Here is an 18188-nt window from a genome sequence, read left to right on the forward strand (position 1 = left end):
ACAGATTAAAAGAATCATTACCAGCTCTCCCTGGTGGAGGAATGTGTTAGGATGCAGCACTGCAAGCTAGCTGCAGCTGCTTCAGCAGGAGTTCAATCCCTGGCCTTGGAAGTGACCCACATGACTCTCCTCTGCTCCCCTCAGCAGTGCACTTGTTAATCAGCCTGTTCTGCTCCCCTCTCTGTCTTTGGTGAAGCCTCCCATCACCCCTGGACCTCTGGCCTGTACCCCGGTTCTGTATGCACAAATAAATAAATATTAAAAAAAATAATCACTACCTCTGAAGTAAGGAAACTTGGTGTGACTGAACTCTCCTCTGCCCCAAAGTGGCATTGGGTTGATTGATCTTTCTGAGTCTCAGTTTCTCATTTGACAATCTGTCAGTTTCTCATCAGTTGAACTCAAGACCTCTCTAAAGAAATTTTTCACTTCTAACATCTTGGCATTTATGAAAAAAGCTGACAAGAGAGTTTTGATGAATGGAAATGGTGGCAATCACTTACTTAGGCTTCAATCTCAGTACTAATGGTCAAGCTTTTTAGGGCTAGGGGGGCTGTTCTTGAGTTACATTTTCATTCATTTTTTTAAATTGAAATTAAAAAAGTACAGATTTCAGGTGTACAGTCCCTTACCTCAGCAACTACATTTCACACCTCATCCACCACCAAATGTCCAGTCATCATTCACTCACGGCCAGCTGCCCCCTCTGCCTATTCCTTTTCCCTTCTCCTCTGTTAATTACCATTCTGTTGTAAGAGTCTGTTTTTGTTTTGTTAGCTTGTTTATTTTCTCCTTTATACTCTGCAAATGGTGAAATCACAGGGTGTCTGCCTGTCTCTATCTGACTGACTTCACTTAGCATAACTCCCTCAAGGTCTACCTATGTTGCTTCAAGTGGCAAGATTTAATCTTTCTCATGACTGAATAGCATGCCACTATGCATACATATCACATCTTAATTCATTTATCCATTGTTGGGAACTTGGGTTGTTTCCATATTTGGTTACCGTGAATATATGTTGCAAATGAACATAGGGACATAGGGGTACCAGTATCCCCATGTTTATATTTAAAGGGGTGTTTTCATATTCTTTGGGTATATACCCAGAATTGAGATTACTTGATCACATGCTGGTTCTATTTTTAATTACTTGAGGAACTTCCATATTGTTTCCCATAGTAGCTCCACCAATTTAATTTCCCACCAAGAGTTCCCACTAACAGATTCCACATCTCCACCAGAACTTATTATTTGTTAACTTTTTGATACCTCCTTTACCCACATTCACAATCCCATAGGACTTTGTCCTTACCAAGTAATCATTTTTTTTAACCAAGTGGACGCAACTTACTCCAGAATCATCTCATCCCTTGATATCTCTTATCCCTTTGGATTCTTAAAGGGTGAGGCTGGCAAACAAAAAGAGGATTCTTTGCAAACTTTCCAACATTAACATCTAACTGCCTTTAGAGCTTTTAGTTCCAGGAATTTCTAGATGTTTCTAGTATTCTCCCTGGTAGGCTTCTGAAGTCATAAGCATTTCTAGGCACATATGGTTGTGTTTAAAAGTGACCCAGGAGAGCTTAAATGTACAAACTCTGCTGCCAGTGCTGATTGCCTGAGTCCTCATGCTCTTTAATCTCTCCTGATGAGTGCTGTTGGTGGCCCAGATATGCAATGAGAGCTGTAGGTGGTTCAAGAGCTCTTGACTTCTATCTTATCACAATTAAGTATAAATAACATCTCCAGATACTTTCTATTTCTTTTGCAGCTCAAAGAATCAAGAGAATTGACACTGCTTGGATGATGGCATTTTGAAAATCATTCAGCAACTGGGGTAATAAGTGTCTTGTGAGTTACAGCTTCCCCAGCAGCCTTATTCTGGGTCCACATATACCCATTTGGAAGATTGTATTTCACTGACACTTGTTATAAATGTAGCATCAAGATGGTGGACTCAATATCCTAAGCCTAATATTCCCTTATGCTTTTTTCCTCTGGATAGTGAATACAAGAGAAAAGGGAATGTAAAATGTGTTAACTAAAATACTGCTTTTAATAAAAAGAATATGCCTTGTGGGATTGGAATATTCATCTGTAGTGTGGACAGAAAATGGGGAAATAGGTTTTTTTTACATTTTCTTTTAAAATGCATGGTAATTAATAGGAATATCTGTAAATATTTCACAGAAAAGCAATATAAATTGTAAAGACAGCAACAAAGAAAATATAGTAAAAAAATAAACCAAACCTCTCTCCCACCAAAGAAGTCATTTGATAACTTAAGATGTGAAAAAGAGGTAGATTATATAAAGTGATAAAGGAGCTTCAACAGATGAGATTGTTCAGGTCCTGGAAGAGGCCGCTTATGAGGCAGTACCAGGCCCTACAATGTTTCCTTTGCTTCGGCAGCTGCAGCCTCGTCAGTCAGCCAAGAGACTTGCATTAATTGAGAGCTCGCTCTGACCGGCCCTGTGCTCTGGGCTTTTGGCATTCACTGTAAGAGCTTCCATTTCAGAAAACCCCCAAATGAAGATTCACAATTTCCTCCAAATTGTGCCTTTTTATCAAATTGTATTTGTCCCTTCCTTTCCTAGGAAATTCTACATGAGTCTTGTAGATGCGTGCGTGCATAGTTGCATGCAAACTGAGCTGCTTCAATTCTCTCGGGCTGGGAGCCCAATGCTCTGCTGGTTCAATACTAAATACTCCCCTGTCACTTTGTTGTGAGGCTGAGAAAAAGGTTTAATAGCCATTTTCTCATGCCTGGTGGTGCTGGGCTGAGGTAAAATAAGGGTAAATCAGATTCTCCCTGAGTTAAATGCTCTTATCCAAACAAGCTTGCTGCCTTTGACTCTAGGTAGGGGAGTTCCTTCAGGAGACCCTGGCAGTACATAGCCGGGTCTCCATGCTGGTCAGAGTGCACCCTGCAGATTTCTCTGACATCTTTTGCCTAACCAGTTGGAGACACAATAAGTCCCCCAAGCTCTAACCTTTCCTGAAGATCTGGGACAGCAGCGGTCTGTCCCTGTGTAGTTTATCCCACGTGACCTTGCCTCTATGTGATGCTGATCATTTCTGACAGCAAAAAACAGAAGAAGAAATAGGAAATGACAGGTCACACTTGGCAGCATCTTCCCCAGTACGCCTCCCCACCGGACACCCCCTACCTTGTGCTTCTTCTGTATCCCTGCAGCTGTGAATATGGTTGGTAAGAGCCATCCACCGAGACCTTGAAGGGTGCTGGGTAGCCTATGGTTAATGTGCTTGAGAATGTGCAGACACCCAAATAGGGTGGCTATTTGTGCAGTCACATGCAGAAGTAGCAAGGACCTTCAGTAAATCAGTTAACCTAGTCATGTCTCAATATACTCAAAAACAGAAAAAAGAAAAGAACTGGACTATACACTTTCTCTATGTTAAAATGGCTTCTATTTCACTGGGTTGTGTTAAGGATAAGTTAGGTAAGTACAGAATATAAATAGTTTAAAAGGTATTATTCCTGCCATCATCATCTATGCGGTATTGATAGAGTATTCCTCAGCATACATGTTGGGCTTGCTAGCCCTATGGGTCACACATTTGTCCAAAGAAGCAAAGCAATGGGAAATGAATCAGGACTCACTCGGGACCTTAATGCTCAGTTCACTGTCTGCTAGCCTTACCCCTTAGCTTCCCACTATATTATTTGACCCCCAAGTCAACTTGTGTCACTTCGGGAAAAAGGAATTGATGGAAAAGACACAGGATCAAAATTTGTAGCCTGGAGAAGAGTTCTGCTGAAATTTTAGAGAAAAATATCTGTTATTTTTGTCCAGAAAGGACATTGTTCACAAAATTCTTCTTTTCTATTTTTTTGGGCCATGTGTGTTTTTGTTATTAAAAATAATAAATAAAAAACAAAGTTAACAGTCAACTATAAATTAGAGAAGAGCATTTCGGGAGTAAAGACAGCAGACATGTCAGGGGATACAGGAGACACCTGGCTTACAAGTCACATGCATGTGTCAACGTACAGTGTAGGAACTCTATGGGCACAGCTTGTAGTGTCCTGAATACATGTGTTAAGTTTCCAAAGACCCAGCACTTGGAAGTCACAGCATGTTGCCTCCTCAGCAATTAAGGTTCCTAAGCTACCAATCAGGAGTTAATTTTGCCCAGTATATTTTTATCTTTTGGCATATACACTCTTTTTCTTTTTCTAGGAAAACAGAATCAGAAAATCAAGAGAAGATAAGATTCTCTTGCAGAAAGGAAAAAGATTATACCCACAATGCTATATATAATAATCAGCCTTTTGAAAAAAAATCTCAAAATAAAACACTAGCATGTCACATTACTTTTAAGGTGTTTCACAAATATGATTGCCTCATAATGTATTCGCCTAATCCTGTGTATTTGTTCATTCCAGTTTTTTCACTGTTAAAATTATTGCTAAGAGGAATATCCATAACACAAACTTTCACACTGTATAAAATGTTGATTATGCCCATAAGATAATTTTAGAGAATGGAATTCTTCACTGTTCCAAAGTTTATAAAACTCTTAGAACATCTTTGACAAGCGGAAAAAAATATCAGTCCACCCTTGATTATAAGCTCAAGAAGTATCTTCGCCTTCAATATGGGTTGTTTCTTTAAAACATTTGCTAATTTTATGAGGATAATGCTGGAATTTAAAAAATTACTTTGATAATTGAAGAGTTTAGAGATGTTGATACATACACAGTCAGTTTACTGTTTTCTTAACCATCTATTCTGCCCTCTTTTGTTTAAAAAGATTCCAAGTGAAAAAGCTCATCTTTTTAAGTTTCAAGGGTAGTTATTTACATTTCTGTCCCATATGCTGCAAACTTTTTCTTGAAGTCTTTATTTTTGCTTTTGCTAGCAATGCTCATTTTTAGGTAGATAAATATACTTATTCCTATATAATCCTCTATATGTTTGCACAGCATTCCTAAGTAAGATTGCTTTTGATGGACTGGCCTGTGTTTTTTTTTTTTTCTTTATAATAATGTGAATTGAAAAACTTTCCTTTTATGCTTAGGCTCTGGAACATTATATATAGTTAAGCATTTTCTATTCCTTAGAAAGTTGAAGGAATTTATTCTATAGCTATTTGCCTCTAGTATTATTATGCAATTCTATTCTATTGCTATTCAGCTATTCAGCTTTCCTTCATTTTGAAGGCATGTTGGTGAACTCTTTTCATTAAATAATATAAATTTTATTTATTTGTGAGCATTTATTGACACAGAATTATAAAATAAAAATATGATATAGACTATGAAAGGTTATGTATTTTTTGCTTGTATTTTATTTTTTCCTCTTTCTTATGTTAAACTAACCAGGGTTTTTTACATTTTACTTTGCAAATAATTAGCTCTGATTTTATCTGTTATTTTATGATTCAATAATTTTGTGTTTACAATTTTATTTCCTTTGTTTTCCTTAGTATTTTTTTTAAAGAAGAAAACCTCTGTAATTACAAAGTGTAACTATAGGAGAACCTAGGCAATGATATTTTCTGGAACTGGCAAGTAAAAAAGGAAATAGATTAGCAGATCACTCAGAGATGCATGTCTAAACACATAGGAAAGTGATAAATACGCTTTTGATATAGGAAGAAACCAGAATCTGATGCCAGACGAAGCCCACTGCTTCCAAACCACCATTTGACCATTCCAGACAGAACCCACTGTAGCCTCTGCTCTTAATATGGGGAGAAGAGTATCTTGTCTTTTGAGGTATGTGCAAAGGTGTGTTTTATGCTTATCCCTGGTGAGAAGAAAGAAGGAAAAGGTGCAAAGGATACAGAAATCATCTTTTCTCTGGGAAAAGGGCACATTTCAATGCTACCAGAGTTGTCAGCAGAATCTCAGTCTCTTGGAGCAAGTCAGTCTGTGATCTTGAGGAGAGTAAAGAACAGACTCCAACCAGGTTCTTTGTTCCCCTGCTTCTAACCACCTAGTATATGCCAGTGCTGTGTTAAATCATGTGTAGGAATCATCTTATTTGTGCCTCAGGACAACTCTCTGAGGTAGGCAGTCACATTTCCCCACTTTTTTTTATTGGGGAGGCGCAATAGAATATCTTGCCAAAGACACCAGTCAGGACATGGATCAGATATGGGGAAAGTAAAGCTTATGTTTTTAACCAATTCACATAATACATCATGTTGCATTTTATCAATGCTGACTTTAATCCCTGCTGCACAGTGTTACCATTGATGGGTGAGCTTGTTGAACTCAGAGTCAAGGATCAAAATAAGTTCAAGTATTATGACTCATTATGTCCATATTCCCCTCCCCCCCCAACATTCTAGTCCATTTCTCATCTTAAAACATTTGCATAGCAAACACACCTGCACTGAATGGATGAGCAATCTCTATATTCTTCAGCAAGCCAGGCAATGTTTTTGTCCCTATCTCTAAAAGAAGGCAAGGGAGAGGGCAGTCATGGGAGGAGGGAGAGCTGGGGAGGCAGTTATTGGAAGAGAAAGGGGAAATGATAATTCAGGATACATCCCAAATAATCTGACCTTGGCATGTTTAGACCGAAATAGGCATTTTAAAACCCCCATGAGGCCATTTTGAAAATTAAAATGTCTAAGTGTTAAGTCATTTTATTAGCTAATACAGATTTGTGAGCTTTATGCTTTTGAAACAGTTTCTCGAGAAGATTGTCTGGTAAAATGTTTCTCTCCTAAGAGAGAAAAATGAAATAAATGAAAGCAAAGTGGCAATTTAATTGAGTGTGATATAATGTGAGCAGAGCCAGAGACACTGAGAAAGAACCATAGCAAACTTCAGGTCAAACGATATATCTCTGGCCCCTCTGGTAGTTCAATCAGATACAGAAAATACAGGCCCAGGGGTGTCTACTTCACTCTGATCCTAGCTTTTATATCAATACCAGAATTTATGTTCTTCTGAATATATATGACTCACAGGACAGTTTTTCAAGAGCAAAGTATTCTTATTATATTAGCTAATCATACCTGTTGATTTATGATAATCACATATGAATTTACATACATATGTATATGTCTGTACATATACATATGTATTTAAATTCAGATAGCAAAAAACAAAAGCCACTTATAAAAAGCTAAGATCTCTCTGAGTGCAATTTTAGGCAGCACTTCCCTCACTGTCCTTGGGCTGAGACAGACTTCCCTGAGAAGGCTGCTGGTGAATGCCCAGGAAGCGAGGAAAGAGGAGACAAGGCAGACAGGAAATGTTGTTGGGAATCTGACAACAAAGAAGGAAGTCTATGTCTGTACTTACAATAGCAGTTGGGGTGGCAGCCAGCACACAATAGAGCACCAGAGGGGTGATGAAGCTCTCTTCTTCTGTCCCCGGGTAAGGCTTCATTAAGTCTCCGTCCTGACAGAAGAATCCTTGGATATGCACCTGAAAAGTGTCAGTGCATTCGAAGTAGTAGGCAAGCAGCACTGTCCCGGCCATGATGACAAGCTGAAAATACAGCATGGCCACACAGAGACATTAGCAGGGCTTTGGAGCAGCACTCACCCCCAGCGCACACTCCCTCCATCACCCCGGCAGCTCTCTTGGGATCAGTATTGGCAGCGTGTGTGCGTGCCTGGCTCTGCGTGCTCTGGGCTGAGGGAATGTGTGCTAGCTTGTCCGCCTGGTAACATCTGTTATATAAACCTTCCAGCAAATAATGAACAGCTCCCATCTGAGAGGCAGACCTTAGCAAGGCTGGTGGGGACCCAGCTTCTGCTGCCAACTTCTCAGAGACTGGATGGGCACCAAAGTGATATTTCCACTATTGGCAAGGACAGTGGCAGAAGAATCGGTAAGATGTGGATGTCATAATGTTTCATGAGAAATCTCATAAGCTATTAATGATAGACTTACCTTATTATACATTAGTAGAGGCAGATGAACCACAGGTGAATGAATGAGTGAATGAATGAATGAATGAGTGAGTGAATGAATGAATGAGTGAATGAACAAGTGGATAGGAAAGCTAAGGCCTAGAGGGGTTAAAGGAAAATTTCTGAACCACACCTGATAGAACTGGCAGGGCTGAACACAGTACAAATATGTCTACATCGGACACAATTTTTATCCCTTTCTAAAAAGCTTTTGCCATTATCCAAAATGCTCTCTACCAGTAAGTCAAGGACTCTGCTGAGGATCTTATCTTATTATAGACATATCCTTCATCATGTGGAGAATGAAAAAGGGCAACAACCATCCACTGATTAATGTTGACTCAAAGCACCCTCGATACTTGCAAAAGTTTAGATAGTGCCTTCAGTAGGCCTGCGGTGCGAGGTAATATGGAAATGCCACAATACTTTTCTTACTCATATTTGGGAAAGGCTACAATGTCAAGATGAAATAATGATAAAGGTAGATACAAAACAGGTCAGTGAGGGTGTAAAATGGCAGCAAATATAGCCGAAAGGAATCTTGGAGATCTTCTCACCTAGCATCTTTATTTCCTACATGAGAAAACTATAACCCAGCAAGAACTGATCACTACTAGGTTATCTAGCAAGGAAACTGAATTGGTGCCCAGGCTGCATCCGTCAGCAAAGCAAGGAAACTAAAATGGAGGGAAAATATTTTTAAGCGCTGATTTGTTGAAAAGTATCAATGTAATCATTATGGGAAGAGAACAGAACTTGGTAGGATTTTTTTTTTTTTGGCTTAAAATTGGTTTTATTTGGAGGGATCTATGGGGTTATATATGGGAAACTAAAACTTCTTCAGGTTTTAGGAAGCGTAAAGCTTTACTCCAGCCCCGAATGAGTAACCCAAAGCTAGTTAGTCAGAGCCAGCACTAGAAACCCACATTTTCTGATCCCTTGAGTGTGTGTGGGGGGTGGGGTGTGGGGGGGAAGGAGGTTTGATTTGTAAATCATGGATCAAAACTGTCTGCTTTACAAAGAGTGCCGAGCTCCTTGGGAAGGCAAAGCAGCTCAGCTCTATACTGAGAGAACGTGTTTGCCATTTTTATCGGTTATCATGTCCATTTATTTAGCCATAGCAGGAAAAGAGTTGTTACATTTCTGCCCCACTCTGGAATAGGAAGAGCTTCTACTGACAGGAAGAGCCTCTACAGCTCCTCCCTCCCCAGCTGAAAGCATCATTTCTTGAGTGTCATTTGGATTGAGAATCCTTTCCTATACTACTCTTCTCTATTTCAATGTTTTTTCTCTCTGAAGAAGAAGACTTGAGATTCTCCAAGTTCAATGTCTCTCAAATACCAACTCCTGACCACCCAGTATAAATGTCTTTACCTTTGTTTGCCTCCATCACCATCCTTTTGATCACCAAGTAGACCACACATCATACTTTCCACGCACTATCCCTCACATCTGATTTGTTTCTGGCTCGACAAGGATGCGATTCTTCCATATCTGGCATTTTCCCCCTCCATCCTTCAGCCCTGTACATCACCTGTCACAATTTCCAGTGATCTCTGGGCAGTCCTGCACATTTCTTGGTACTTGACATTTATTGGCCTCACATGTGAATCGCCAGTGCTCATGCTTGTCATCTCTGCCTTTTCAAGCATTTGGTTCTTTTCTTTTCCATTTAGAAACAGAAGAGACTTGCATAGTCTTTCCTGTAAGAATGAAGGGTTGCTACTGCAAAGCTGCCCCTGCTGGCGGGTGCTCTGGTCTGCAGATAGATTACAAAGTCAAGGCCAGGAGATTTCTACTTCTTTTTGTGTAGAAAAAGAAGTTGACTAGTCAACTGCATCCACCTGGTGGGTGGGAACCTGGCCAGCTGACCTGAATATTTTGGAATGAATGCTAGGATTTCAACAGTTCAAAGCTCTGCTTCTGGGCTGCCTCATTCTCCTGCCTGGGGCTGGATCTGGGTGTCTGTGTGACTTATCCCTGTGGCTGCAAACATTTCTTTTCTCCTAGTTTCATCAACCTTGGGAAATATTTGCTTGGAAAAGAGGAAAAGAAATTTCAGTTGTTTTTTTTTTTCAGATAAAAGAAACACAAAATTGGCATCGTGTTTCCTGTGTTTAGGAAGAATAAGTTATTTTATATTGGGTAGCTTTGTGCTACCACTTTCATTCAAAAAACGGAAAGGTGAATGTGAAGTAGACAAAAGCAAACATACATGCACATGGACGTAAATATATGTGTGCACATATATTACACATATGTGTAATATACACATGAGTATATATGCTATACATATATACTTACAGATATATACATATATGTATCTATTATGTTAAAGGACAAAACAGAAAAGCAAAGATAGACACTTTGAGAATATAGACTGTAAATACATCAAAATTTACAATAATGACAACAAAAAGTCAATATCATATGACTAAATTTCAAATCTATAGGACAAATCACGACCATTTTAATCCTAGAATTAGCATTCTGACAGAGAATGGAATGAGTCAATCAATCAATCAATTGCAGGTGCGAAGAACAGAGAACCTTGGAGACTCAGAGTGGTGAGGTAGGTGGGAACTTTGGCAGCTTGTGGGAGAGAACTGAAACATCACCATGTGTCAACTTGTCTTTCCTCTTCCCATGAGCTGCCAGAAACCTGTTCCTGTCATTTTCAAGCAACCCTCCAACTTTCCTGGACAGTTCCCAGTGATGCTGGGGAAAGAAGCCCTGAAGCAAAAAATCGCACCACTAGAATACTGATTTCTAGGTTGCTTTTCTAGTGGTCATTTTCTTGAGACCAGATGTTAAAGCGGAGTTGATGCATTTGCTACAGGGAGGTCACACCATATCGATTCTGCTCCCATGAGCAGAAAGGTCTACCTTGCTGCAGTGAGGACACTGCAGAAATAGCCACTGCATCCTCCCTGTTCTGGGCCCTATTCATCACTGTCCAGGTTTGTGTTACTGGTGCCAGCTGGCACACTTGCCCCGTCCCTTGCCTTCTCCAACCCCATTTGAAGCTGCATGGAGGGAGGCCATCATGCTGGTGTCACATAAGCAGATGGTGATGCTGTGCTGGACTCAAGTCCTGGTGGAAGGACTGAACATGCGATGTGAAGGAGCAGTGATGGCTGAGGAGGGGGTGGATAACAAAGGGTAAGAGCTCACATGCCAGGGATTTTCCTCAGCTGTCACTTCCTTAGAAGGACAAGCTGACACAGAAAAACACAGTAAGTCCTGACTATGCTAAGGATTCAGAAAGCAGAAGCCAACACTATCTGAAATCTAGTCTCAGAGTTGAGAGTCATGCTCTCTGTTGACTAGAGAAAACTGAATGTCACAAAGAGTGGAAGCAGGGAAGGTCACAAGTTGAGGACAATGACATTTTCGTTCTCTCTGGAAAGTCTTCAGTAAACTAATTGATGTGGTCTGTAGATAATGGAAGGACAGGGGTGGGTCACGGTGACATCTGTGTACTCAAGTATGTTCAGATGGGCAGGGACAGACACTCAAGGGAGGAATGAGAGCTGCTGAGGTGTGGAGGGTGAGAGGTACCTTTCAACCAGGGGGATCTTAGGTGACTAACCACCCTGCTTTGCTCAGGACTGAGGGGTTTCTCATGGCATGGGGGTTTCTCATGGAATGGGGGTTTCTCTATACAAACTTATTTGGCCTAGGGGAAATCAAGTTATAAATGCAACTCATCACTATATTGAAGGTTTAACTATGTGCTACAGACAGGGTCCTTTATTCATATGGCTCCTAACATCAGTTTAGTTAATTCATGGATTAATAACAACATCTCATAATGATACAATGAGGCATTTTTATGTATTTTCATTTTGTTCCAAAAAAAGGAATTTTATCAACTTCTATCAAATAAAGTAAACCAGCTTCAGTGAGATGTTGGAACAAAAGAAAAAAGGAAATTAAGTGTGTGACATAAAGTGGGGACAAGAACTACAATCTTGAGTATAAATTGTCTAGCAGTCCACAACATAAGGAAATCTTGGTCAGTTACACATTTCAGTTTATGTAAGATAAAAACATTCAATGCTTAAGGATAAGTGGACTCTCTGATCTAGTTTCAAGACATATAGGAAATCCTCCTGGGCTCTCATAAAGAACATGCGATGATAATGAATGAAGTACCTAATGTGTGCTTATATTGGGGTACTCAGTTGATGACAAAATCAAATAACAAACAGTAAAGATATTAACAAAACAGGCACACTTTTGGGACTGTTGGGGTTTTTGGTGTGGGAGATAGATATTATAAAAACAAGCCCCCCCAAAGAATATTATTATTCTCACTGACAACCACATAACTAGCTATGTAATATCAAATACATTATCTTACATAATATTCATAGCACTCTATGAGGGGATGCATTAAACTCATTTAAAGAAAACTTGGAGAAACTCTGCAGATGGCAAAGCACTATACAAATATGTATAATAAATGAGAGAGTTAGCAAAAATAAATCAGAACAGCACAATGGGTGAAACAGCCAAAAGTAGACTTAAGAGGTATAAATATTTCTGTTTCTGGGATTTCCCTTAACTGTTAAACATATTGAGGCCTCCTTCATGTCAAAGGATGATGACTGAACAAAGATCAGTCCTCACCCTTCCTTCTTTTCATGTTAATGTAGTGGCCAGAATTCTGAGCTTGCCTCCAGCAAGAAGGCTCTAGGAGCTAAGGGTTTCAGTCCTACAGCCATGATAAACTGAATTATTCTGACAATTAATGAATTTGGAAGAAGATGCCAAGCCTCAGACAAGATCAGAATCTCAGCTGATAAGCTTTCACCTAATAAGACACTGAACAAATGACCAGCTAACTTAGACTCAGATTCCTAGCCCTTAAAATCTGAGCTAGTAGCACAGCGAGGAAAGAAAAGGGAAGTTCTCCAGTGGTTTCTATGCACAATCAGCCCACCCACAGATTTTATTCCTTGAGTCTCCTTCTGATGCATCAAAACCTGAAGTTGACTTTCCTCCCAAGTTTTTCAACACTTCTGTCCCTTTTTATTATTTTCCTTATGATCCCCAAACTTGAACATATTGTTCACATAACAAATTGCCCTTATTTACCTTGGAATAATTAATTTTATTTCTAATTTTACTATTATTTTTAAATTAAATATAAATTCAGGGACTCTGACTGCATGAACAATTAGCTAGTAACTAACCAAACCAACTTGTGATTTTTCTTCCAAAGCAAAGCAAACAGATATTGTTGTTATTCCTTAGAGACGTACATGGATACATGAACATTTTACTTAAGTTTTTTTAAGAACAGAAAATAGCTCAGTGACCCCAGTAATTGATGTCATTTAAAATTTTCTTCTCTGAGAACTGCACACTTAAAGAGACAGCCTGGCTTCTACTACAAGACTGTTTTCCTGGCTCAACTAAGAGGAGATATCTGGTCCAAGTGGAACTGATGAGCTCTTTCTGATGGACTTGAAGTGAAATTTACTGACACGCATGTGTCTTTGTTGACCAGCTTGAACTCAGGACATACAATCTATCAATGGGAGCTACAGAGCAGCCTTGTGTAACTGTTTTAATCTGGAAAAGTGGCAGCAGAATATATAGAGAAAAATGAAGTGGCAATGCAAAATCAAGAGATGATGAGACCTAGAGAGAAAGAGTAATTTTGCTTCTGACTTCTTTTAGCTTCTCCTTTCAGCCAATTTATCCTACTTGGGTTTCATAGGATTCACCTTATTAAAAGTTTCCTCTTAGCTTCACATAGTGCACTTGGTTTTCTGTTGGAGCAATCCATAAAGTCATGGTTAAAACCACCTATCCTTCAAAGGAGTTAGTTATTTAGGCTCTCAGATGGAATAGGTTTGGGGTTTGACAGTCTCAGAGCTTGACTTCATAGTAGGAATGCGCATCATTGAGTAAGTTAAAAGGTTAACAAGTGAACAATTTGAATGGAGCACATAGACACTAACATGAAAGGCATAGCCTTCCTCTTTCAGAGGAAGGGGACAAAAGTGTGGATGTGAGAACTGAACCTTTGATATGTCATTCACTCTTGTCAAAAACACTGATGGGAATCTTTGGAATGACTGCCCAAGCACTGAAATAGCCTGACACAAAAGAATGGAGACGAGTGTCATTCTTGCCAGTCTAGGCATAGACAGCAGGCTTAATGTGTGAATAAGTAGGTCTAAGGGAGGGCTGAGTAAAAATTGAAAAGGAAAATCTTGTTAATCTGTGAAGCTGAGGGCTTCTCAATTTTTAAACAGCCAGTTGAAGACACTCTACTTATACTATCATTTCAAAAGAAAATGAAATTTTCTTGCCATCTTTAAAATTTCTTGCATTAATACTCCAAAGAGGATTTCAGTAAAAGAGATATTGACTTAATCAGCAGACACAGTCACTGTGAGAAACATCGCAGGCAAATGCCTGAGCCCAGTATTTGAATCACTGTTAGTACAGGTTTTCCTTCTCACTGAACCCTGACGTGGCTCTGGGGACATTGGCTTGAATTTGTGCCTGAAGGATGGCTGTCTAATCTGTCCTAACAAATAGTTCTGAGATTTGTGATTAGCTGAAGAAAAAAGACTTTCTTCTTAGTTCCTTAGTTCTTCTTGTCCATGCTATAAAATTCACATATAAAATCCTACTGTATGGGGCCCTCCCTGATGTGCAGCAGGTTAAAGCACAGCCCTAAGAAGTTAAAGCCATTTCAACGAGTTCAATCCCTGCCCCAGTGGTGACCCACATGGCGTGGCAGACCTCTCCTGACCCACCCACTGCTCCCCTCAGCAGTGTACTTCACCAATCTACCTGTTCTGCTTCCCACTCTGTCTCTGAATCCTCACTGCCCCTGCGCCTCTGGCCTGTACCCTAGTTCTGTATGCATAAATAAATAAATCTTAAAAAAAAATCCTACTGTATGAAAGAAATCCTAAATAAAGGTAAGTTGTGTTACCTTTCAACCTCCTAATCCACTTAAAGAGAATATGAAAATACTTTACAAAAGAAATTTGCTAACCACTATGCTTTCTCTGTCATTGGATTTGTTCTTAGAATTTCATGGTATTTTGATCCTGTACTTATTGGGGGAGGAGGGTGTGGGATGTGTTATCTATTATTCAGAATACTTTTATATAGGATAGGTATAGTTAGTGAAGAAGGACCCAGACATGGATAGATTGGCCTATATGATGTGGTGCCACCCCCGACTCTATTGTTTCCCTCCAGAAACCTGTGTGGCCCTAAAGTGAAATGAGCCTTCAAATGCATAAACCCAGCTCAGCAGAGGTAAATAAACCATGTATTTAAAAGATACTTGGTTGAGTGAGTGGATGAGAGTCTATAGTTCATTTACTCATAGGAAATCTGATCAAGGAACTGATTGAGGTGTATTACTGTTGTATTGGTTAAAACTCAAGTTTTTAATATAAACATGCATGTTCAGAACAGTGATATGTTAATTAAGATGTTAATAGGTGCTTTGGAAGGAGAGAAGATCTGCAGTTCAAAATAGTTGTGATTATTTTGTTTTAAAAAATAAGGCATTTCATCATGAACCTACCATTTCATGGTTTTAAAAGGCTATTAAAGACAGAATATGTTGTTACTAAACATTACAAATCACACTGAATTCTCTTAAGTGAAAAAATATCAAGAGGTCCTATTTGCTACTTACAAAAGCTTTTAAATGACAGGCCTACTTGGGGGAAAAGGCACTGAAAGTAACTTTATGACTCTAAATTAGAATGAAAACAAAAGCAACACTGAATGTTCTGTATGTTCTGTAGAACAAACATTAAAAACTACAACTGAGAAAGGAAACCAAGGAAATAAGGTAGAGCTTCCTGTATTTGTTTCAAATAATTTTAAGCAGAAGTACTTTAGATAACATTTTAATTTCCCTACCAGAAAAGAACATGATTCTTTCTTTCTCCTTATGCATTGCTAAATTACCCAGGAATTAGGTAAATGGGAAGAAGAGGGGAAAAACAATGTTCAAACCAACCAGTGTTTCTAATTAAAACAGGTAAATCTCAATATTGCAAAAAATATTTAGATGTTCTCATTTCCTTTAAAAATTAAGTAAGGACTTTCCTTAACATTAGAGTAGGGCCCTCCCTGGTGGCGCAACGGGTAAGGACGCAGCACTGCAAGCGAGCTGCAGCCGCTTCTATGCTAGTTAGATTCCTTGCCCCTGAGGTGACCCACATGGCTCTGCAGACCTCTACAGACCTGCCTGTTGCTCTCCACAGCAGTGTACTTTGTTGATCAGCCTGTCTGCTCCCCACTCTGTCTCTAGTGAGTCCTCACTGCCCCTGCACCTCTGCCTGTACCCCAGCTCTGTATGCATAAATGAATAAATAAGTATTTAAAAAAATTAGAGCTTAAGTTGCTACTAAGATTGTCCCTCTCCCACCCTAACACACTAGGAGATCCTGCGCAGATAAGCCTAGACCTGAGCCTCACTCAAACTCCTGGCGGCTGCCATTGCACAGGTGCTCAGGCCTGCACCTGTGGGGGCTGTGCATACTTAGAGCCAATTATCCTAGTGAAATTGAGCAGTGAGCATCTAGGTTCATGGAGCTCACCAGATATTGCTCACTGCAGGAGTAACGTCTTGCATTGATGAAAATGTTCTAAAGCAAACTTTCAGCATGGCAGCCACTCAACGTGTGTGACCATCAAGGTCTTGAAATGTGCCTACTGCAAGTGAAAAAAATTTTAAATTTTATTTCATCTTACTTATTTAAATTTAAATAGCCACACAAGGCTAGGGGTGACATATCAGATGGTACATGATAGGTAAGCATTGACAGGTTGGAACCATCAGCCAAGCATAAATTTGAACCTGTTTGTGAAAACATTTTACGACATTCAGATATAAATTTAAAAAATACACCATCAGAATTTTACTCATCAGTGATAATCATCATTAATATTTGGTGCTTATTGTTCTTTTAGACATTTTTTTCTCCTTAGGAGTATAAAGATATACAACCATAGGTAGATATAAAAATATGTAAAATAGAAAAAAAATATATATATATAAAATAGGACCACACCATGCACTCTGTTTTATAGCTGGCATTTTTTCTTCACATATTTTAACCAACTTTCTATGTTAGTACATAGAGTCTTCACAACTACACAAATGACTACATTCCTTTATTTGCTAATCCAGTCACATTTCTGTCATTTCCAGCCAAGGAGTTCAGATTGACACAGTGTGTTCAGAGGCCCTATTCACCTTTACAGCCAGTGTGTTGGCTATATCAAGGACCCTCCTTCAGGATTAGAGGAGAGAAGTAGGTGAAAACTCAAAGGAGGAAGGTTTTGCATGGCCTGTAGAGTAAGTTAACATTTTGTTATCTACTCAAAAGGAAACAATTGAAGGGATTTGAGCAGGAAAGTGGCAGAATCAAGCCTGTGACAGAAAAGGGAGAACTTGAAGGTAATCTGTACTAGACAGAAGTGAGACCCTTGACAGAGAAATCAGGGTTAGGACAAGGGTTTATTTACAGGTTAGTTCCCAGGGACCCAGGGTGTTACAGGGTAGCCCAGAGTGGACTGGGGCGCCGTCTGTGGGGTCTCACCCGTGCGCTCACAATTCAGTTATACTGCAGGTACACACAAAAGGGTCAATAACGGGTTTATTTACAAAAGGGAAAAGGAAACAAATCAGGGAAAGAGAGCGAGATACAGAGTAACTGGAATGCCTTACGGCTAGGCTGACTGAAAACACCAAGTCACTCAGTCAGGATAGCTCTTCCCAAGCAAGAGATCGAGAGATGCAATTGTGCCCTATTTATCTCCCAAATATCCCAGAATTCCTGCTAGCTCCGCCCTTGGGTCCTCACAGTTCTCTCCCTGGTTCTGCTGGGAGTTGTAGTTTCCAATCACTGGAGTAGGGGATAGTGTCCAGAAAGCTAGGGTAGGGGGTAGAGTCCATAAGGCTCTGCAGAATTCCTTTAGGACATCTTTCCCCTTAACAAGGGCACCTCGAATGTTTCTGTGCTACTACATTTCCAAAGCAAGCTCCAAAAATCCTATTTAAGTTTTCTCTCACAGTAGAATAGAAGTAACATACTGTGCATTGTATGTCTGGTTTTCAACCACTGTAATGAATGAAAGTAATTCCTTCATTGAACTTTTATTGATAAACTATTTTGTCAGGCCTGAGGAAGAGAGCAGTGCACAAAAGGAAGAATCTTTCCATGTGGGGGAGGCCATCAAAAGTGTAGGTGTGGGGCTGAGGAAAACAGGAAGTTTAAGT

General features: G+C 39.6%; 1 protein-coding gene across 1 annotated transcript in view; it reads right to left on the minus strand.

Annotated features, from left to right (window-relative positions):
- The window catches only part of LOC101625387 (lipid phosphate phosphatase-related protein type 1), a 36686-nt gene extending 28995 nt beyond the window's left edge, over positions 1 to 7691 (minus strand). Inside the window, exon 1 of the mRNA XM_012721275.1 lies at positions 7290 to 7691. Within this exon, the coding sequence (XP_012576729.1) occupies positions 7290 to 7493 (204 nt within the window). The 5' untranslated portion in view covers positions 7494 to 7691. The remainder of the gene's footprint in view (positions 1 to 7289) is intronic.
- Between the last annotated feature and the right edge of the window lie 10497 nt (positions 7692 to 18188).

Source organism: Condylura cristata, unplaced genomic scaffold (genome assembly GCF_000260355.1).
Source record: "Condylura cristata isolate star-nosed mole 26May11 unplaced genomic scaffold, ConCri1.0 scaffold00006, whole genome shotgun sequence".
In the NCBI taxonomy this organism is placed as follows: domain Eukaryota; kingdom Metazoa; phylum Chordata; class Mammalia; order Eulipotyphla; family Talpidae; genus Condylura; species Condylura cristata.